Source organism: Agrilus planipennis, unplaced genomic scaffold (assembly GCF_000699045.2).
Source record: "Agrilus planipennis isolate EAB-ADULT unplaced genomic scaffold, Apla_2.0 scaffold168, whole genome shotgun sequence".
Classification (NCBI taxonomy): Eukaryota; Metazoa; Arthropoda; class Insecta; order Coleoptera; family Buprestidae; genus Agrilus; species Agrilus planipennis.
Genome location: NW_020442443.1, coordinates 287,918 through 295,252, shown reverse-complemented (window position 1 = coordinate 295,252; position 7,335 = coordinate 287,918). Strand labels below are relative to the sequence as shown.

At 34.4% G+C, this 7,335-nt stretch overlaps 1 protein-coding gene across 1 annotated transcript; it reads left to right on the top strand.

The window, feature by feature from the left end:
• The first annotated feature begins 2,486 nt into the window (after window positions 1-2,486).
• On the top strand, window positions 2,487-5,772 carry LOC108740075 (brachyurin-like). The gene is made up of 6 exons (XM_018474267.1): window positions 2,487-2,531; window positions 2,598-2,735; window positions 4,692-4,795; window positions 4,859-5,025; window positions 5,350-5,624; window positions 5,764-5,772. Exons 1-6 carry the CDS (start codon window positions 2,487-2,489, stop codon window positions 5,770-5,772), a joined length of 738 nt encoding a protein of 245 aa, XP_018329769.1.
• Window positions 5,773-7,335: the final 1,563 nt, after the last annotated feature.

Sequence of the window (7,335 nt, the reverse complement as noted above, 5' to 3'; positions counted from 1 at the left end):
GAAGCATGGGTATATATACAAATTTCAGTACCGAACAAGGGTTGGGAAAAAGAGGGGTTGAAAGTGGGGTAGTGAGAGAAGGGCGAAAGTAATGACTAAAAACGAATTCGTTTTTAACGTTAAGTTCGCGGAGGAAAATGAAAAAACTGATAGCAGAAACGGATAGAGCATGCTTGGAAACATAGAAGTAAAAAAAAGATACGTGATTTTAGGTTTAGAATTAGCAAAATAGGAAAAAGGTCTTTAAAAAAAGAAGTAGAAAAATAATGTCTTGCTCATAAAAAAAGTAAGAGGGAAACTACAACCGCATAAGGGTAAAAAAATTGTAGAAAAGAAAAAAAATAGAGTAAAGCCAATTGATTATAGTAAATGAAACAAGTTTTTAAGTAGAAAGATAGAAGAGCGTAGTTATGTACAAGAACGATTATAGCGGATGGTGCAGGTAGTTGGAGCAGGGATGATAAGGGAAAACCGTACCCTTGGTGACGTCACTTAGCAGATCGTTACGTTGGTCGAAGTTCCGGGAATAAACTACGCTGAATGTTGTATGTTGATATCAAACCATTTTACGTAAGAAGGATATTTATATCATATTTTACAGTTGAAATTACTAGAAAGTTTCATTAAGAATATGTATGACCCAATTTGATCATCAGAAATCTCTCATGTGGAGCCCCATATAAAATGTAAAATGGAAAGTAAAATAATACACCTCTCTTTGAAAACGATTTATGAAATTATTACATTACCAAAAACCGAAAATATCTTATCTTTCTTTAACACCCTGTATCTTTATCCACTGCAAAATTAGGGCATGTTTGGACCAATCTTCATATTTTGGTCCAAATAACCTGCGTTTGTTGTTCTATGTATCAATAGTTATGACTCATCCAGTATATGGTATATAAGAAAGTAAAAGGATAGGTAACTAATTAACAACAATAATAATGAATAATAAATTAACGCTAGAATTGCTTTCACCGATATCATCCTTATATCTGAATTCTTCAGAATGTTATTTTCAACACATTTTACAAAGCGAATGTACCTACATATAACGCTGCATATCCTCAAACAATGCGTTGTTGTATATCATTTACGGTGGTCGATGGAAATGCTTAGACTTTAAAACAAAATCGCAGGTCATAAAATCTGACGGCTTAGGAGGCCACCACGTCCTAAATATTCGTAAGGAAATTCATTATTTAGACATCACCAAACTTCTGCAGACTTATGATGGAGCACCATCTTATTTGAGACAACTTCTGCAAAACATTTTTACCTAAAACTAATCATAACGCTACTGTGGAGGAAGGAGTCTTATGTGTTTCATTTGATGTTTCCGAGACTAGTTTCGTATACACACCATCTGCTTTAAATACTAACTGTAATAGTGCAATCTATTTTAGAAAAACACAGTTATCCAAAGTGTATCGAAGAAACGAATTTTAATTACTAGAGTTCGGATTATATGCAAAATGTATATAACATATATGCAGGCATATTTCCAAGATTTTTGAATAATGCATATGCGTTTAAAATAAATGTATATTTTGGTATACTTAATTCGATATATTGTCTGCATAAAAGCTAGCCAAACCTATTATTTAACTTTCAAAAGTCTGTTGTTTACCATTGCATTAATTGCTTTTTAATGACACTCTCGTTTCGTACCTGATACAAACTTGTTATCAAGGAAAAACCAAATACATAGCGACTAATAATATGGCTGTTGCCCCTAATATTTTTCATCATTTGTTGCTATTCTGTGGTGAAGTGTATTAATAGTTATCGTGATGCCTAAAGTTACATCTGAACAATCAGCGTTACTCAAAAAGTGGATTATAGGGAGGAGTGAANGCTCTTTAAGAAACCTTTTGTTTTTCTTTTTGGTGGTTAATATTTGATATTAATGTGTCACCTCTCGTAGTTTGGTGGTCAGAGTATTGGTGCGTAAAACCAAACGTTCCGAGTAGCAATAATTTTTCCTTAATAATTTGTAGTGGATAAAAATTAAATGAATTTTCACATTAATATTCAGGTTGAATGTATTACCTAGCTCAGTCAAAAACTAATTAAAATTACGTGTACCAATGTATGATTTTACAATAGTGTACAAATTTCACACAAGAGGAAAAAAATTGCTATTGTTCAGGAAGTTTACAAATTTAAATTAATTTCTACTACCGATTATTAAGAATTCTTCTGTAGGTCTAATATAGAAACGTTCATCACTCGTATGTAATACTTCAAAAAAGGTATCTCTTCCTTAGACATAACTACAAAATTCTTAGAATACTATCTTCATTTTTTTAGCAGCATCGGCATTAACATATTCGTCTGAAAGATTTGAGAATGTATCGGTTATGATACCGATACAATTCGAGAAAAAACGTAATAAAGATTTTATCAACACAGGTACTTTGAACATAACTATATATAACGAGTTTCAACGAAAATCTGAACAATATCTGTCACAAGCAGAAATGAAGGAAATATCTTTAATTTTCATCACATTTTCCTTGGTTACGGTAAAGCAGTAATATTTATTTGAAGGTCTAAATCAATTATAAATTCATTTTTTGTGTTCTTGGCAGGCTCACGTAACTGGGGATTGGTTTAACATTTTATCTTCTCGGGAAATAGCTGACGAAGGACTCAATCGGCTTGCATCCTCTGAAGATACAAGGATCGTGGGAGGATATGAACCTGCACGAAACTCTATACCATACGTGGCAAGTATTGAAAATATCTGAAGTAGTCAGTTCTATGTATATAACATTCTAATTCTATCTATGCACTCAACAAAAAAAATTGAATGAATTAGTTGTCGTTACGAATATTTATTCGTGCGCCAACGTAAACTATTAGTCTTAGCAATTAACAGCAAATTGTTGTAAAAATGAACTCGATAATGAAATAACTCAATGCATACAATTGAATTTATGGTCCCAGCGAATAAAAACCGCTGTTTATGTATAAATATTATGTACGATTTTTTTTGTGTGTGGGTTCGGTTTTAGGGAGAAACAATTATAATTATCTAAATTATTTTTGCTATTCCGTGGGTGACACTATACGTCACAGATCATTTACTTCCAAATTCTAAACTCCCAAATTTGGAGGACTGGGATTAAGGAATAACGGTTAGGAGATTTGAAATTGGAAGGGGTTTGAAAAAGCATTAGGGGACGAAATTTAAAAGGACTGGGGTAATATTTAAGAGATATGAATGTTTGACGCGGCCTATTTCGTGGTAAATCGTCGATCTATAACATAATACCTTTATTTAGAAGTGGTACGCCGTGAAAGTTCGCCGCTTTTTTCAATAAAATAATATTAAAATTCAACCAAACAATTTTCGTCAGCGCGGTGAAAATGTACACTGTAGTTTACAATTCCTCCGAAGAACAGCTGACAGATACCAAATGTCAGATAAAGACTTCGATGGTTGGCTGGCATGCGCGCTAGGATGGGCCGATGTTTTTCTTTCTTAATCTCAAATATGGCTAGCATGGAAAAGTTGTGACTTATATCTATAAAATACTCAATAAAAATGCATATTATTAACATAAATCGGATCTGGAGCCTGGAAGCTCAAAATTTTTAAACTTAATTTTCTTAAAAATCAATTACGGCTAGTTATCAAATGTTAGTAAAGCTATTTATTAGTAAGCTTTTTTTCAGTATATGTAGACATTTAGCCAAGCCCCTGTAACAAAGTGCAATGTTATAGTCACACTCCGTAACACTGAAGGGATTTAAACACTATTTCTATCGAGACGTTTATTTACTTGTATAAATGTGGAACTTTTATTACTTCGCCTCAAATTTTTTCGTCCATCTATCGCATTACAGCCGACCGCGGAGTAGGGGTAAAAGTGAAAGGCGCTCGGCAGAGCAGCCAAGGCCAATATGGCGGCGCTCATGGCTCGCATGAGCTAACCGTGTAGCATTTATATTCTCAGTCATTCGTGCAAGTGCATGACAATTACATTTATAGACTGAAACTTAAAGCGAAGATGGAATTATTGATAGAATAACTGAAGCTCAAAATGATTTAAATAAATATTGTTCTCAGTTTTTAATATGCGTCCATCGTTTGAATGATTGTATTTATTATGTATTCCGTACTCTAATACGCAGATTGAAATTAATATTTATAGTTGGATATCTTATCTACTATTGATGTCCCATTATCATGTATGATGTACCTGAAGAAAATTATTTTAATTTTTGCAAATGTTATTGTATTAGAAATGCCCACGCTCATACAAGAGTTTCGCTACGTGTGTTACCGCCGAGGTGCACACTAATAATATGTTTTTGGTATTGATAACCGATAACTAAAAACTGCTATCGCCAAAGGCTAGTGGACTTACTTCTATTCTCTACCATCATTGTAACTGTTGAGGAGCTTGGCTCGCTTGACGGAATTTTTTTGTTGTTTCCGTCGGTGTGCTGCTGTACCACATACATCAATAATTGATCACACAAAACATAAACCTCGAAGAACCAGTGTATGTCGATTAAATGGATTCGTACTGTACATACACAGTAATGAACTAAAACTAATACTAATTGGTACTCAAAAGATACTTGTTGCGTGTTTGCTAGTCTGAATTGATCTTCTGTTGTTATTATCTAAAAGTGTTTTTATATCTTAAAACTAAACACACCTCGACCACTAGGCTGTTTACAGAACCATGTTCAATGAATCAGAATGGGACTACTGTGAAGCATCTCTTATCAGCACGAGATACGTACTAACAGTTGCGCATTGCTTGATGGATAAGTAAGACATTTACTCTTAATTGTTATCGTCATAATTTATTGTACTTTGTTTTTGTTTTATCAGCTTTTCATGGTTAGAAGTAGTTCTGGGGGCACATAACTACTATAATAATGAACCTACCCAGCAAACTATTCGAACTACCACTTTCAAAGTACATGAACAGTTTAGTAAAGCAACACTAGAAAATGACCTGGGCGTCATCTACCTCCCAACACCAGCAAAAATCAATCGTAACTATATTGATAACCTTAAATATTAGTTACATCTAGCAAACAATTACCAAACTTATAACTAAAAATAAAACTTAAACATTCGATTCGCTACGTTGTTCGAGTTTAATCAACTTCTTCTAGCTTTCTAATGTCTATCTGTTTTTTTTATATGGTATGTATGGGGAAACTCGAAGAAGTTTTTAAAGTAACAGTAAAAATCCTCTTCAGCAATTTAATTTTCACACTTGTCATTTTTTGGATCCGTTCTGACGTACCTATACGAACCTATAGATTTTGTGATTTGTGTTTACTCGTTTACCAAACATCATTCAATCTTTACAGGCTACGTTCAGTTAATTGCACTGCCTAGTAGAGCTGATGCTTCAAATAGTTTCGCAGGATCTAAGGCAATAATGTGTGGTTGGGGAGACACTTCTGATAATGCTGTCGCTCTCAATGTAATATTGCGATGTGTCAATGTAACCATTCTAACAAACGATAAGTGTAATGAAGTGGCCTCTGGATTTATTAATTCAAACATTTGTACTTCAGGAAGTGGCAAAAAAGGCGCTTGCTTTGGAGATTCAGGCGGACCGCTTGTGACCAGTAATAAATTGGTAAATAAATATCGGTTTATATGTTACATTGTTCATAATCAAAATTAACTTCAAATTGAAAAACATTGAAAGGACTGAGATAACCAAGATAATCTTCTTCCTTTTTAAGAAATTCATATCTACCTGACTGTTCTTTTAGATCACTTAAGTACTTCTCTTAATCCGTTATATGTATATATCATCATCATCATCATCATAAGGTTGTCAGTCCTAAGACTGGTTGGACACGCACCTCCACTCATTCCTATCCTAAGCTAATCTTCGCATTTCCCTAAAACTAGAACATCCCATATCCTTAACTATTTGTGAACAGTAATCTAATCTAGCCCTACCTCTACCCCACCTAACACCCGTTTCTGCCTCTAATATGTCTCTGACTAGACATTCATGTTTGAGAAGGTGTCCTACTAACCTATCTCGCCTATTTCTTATTGACTTCCTTACAGTCCTCTGTTCTTCTATTCTTTCTAATAACTCTTCATTTTTTCCTTCTCTATCCTCTGTATCCTCCTTCATTCGCCAGTACCACCACATTTCGAACGCTTCTAACCTTTTGTTTTCCGCCGCGCCCACCGACCCTGTGCTATTCTTTCTTCTATATCCCAATGCTCTTTCCGTCCTAACTTATCTGACGTCCTACATACCTAAAATCAGTTACTTCTTATGATTTTTCGTGTCCTATTGTTAAATTCGAACTTTCCATACTTTTTCTTCCATTGCATACCACTAGTTTTGTTTTACTTTTATTTATTTTTATATATATTGTTCTGTTAATACCGCTTTTATGTAAACCTCTTTCTAACTCCTCCTTGCTAGACCCTAATACTGCTGTATCATCTGTAATTCTAAGCGTACTAATCTTTTGCCCCTGGATATATATCCCTACAATTGTACTGTCTTTAATGATGCTGATCGCATCTTCAATGTCTAGATTAAAAAGTAGCGGTGACAGTGTGCATCCCTGACCGACTCCCTACCTAAAATTTACTACTCTGCCTCAGCTCTATAACAGCATGTTGCTCTTTGTACAAACTAAGTATCACTCTTCTAACTTTGTAATTCATCCGTATATTTTTAAGTATATTTAACTTCTTGTCCCATTTAACATTGTCAAAAGATTTTTTTAAATCTACAAATCCTATATATGTACCCTTTCCTTTTTCTATCGTTTTCTCTATTGTTACCCGTAAAGCTGGTCTCCCGCGTTCTTCTATTTCTTCTAAACCCAAACTGATCTTCCCCTAACTTTTCTTCCGCCCTTTTTTCCATCCTCCTCTGACTATTCTAGATAAGATTTTTGACGCATGGGAAATTAAGCCAATTGTTCTAAATGTCTCGCACCTATCCATGCCTCTCTTTTTGGGTATAATTACTACCACGTTCCGTTTAAAATCCTGTCCCCGTCTCGTAAATGTGACTAACTAGCTTAAACGTACGATCTCTAACCTCTTGTCCTGTATGTTTGAGAATTTCCGCCTGTATCTGTACCTAGCGCTTTATTATTCTTTAAGTTTTCTAATGCTATATCGAACTCTTCTCTCCTTATGGAATAACCTAGTTCATCTACCTTCACACTATTTTCCTTCTCTAATATACCTCTTAACTCATGACTTGCGCATAGGTTCTCTAAATATTCTTTCCACCTATCTGCCTTTTCCTCATTTTCTATCAAAATGACCCCTGCCTCGTTTCTTAACAAAGCGTTAGTGAG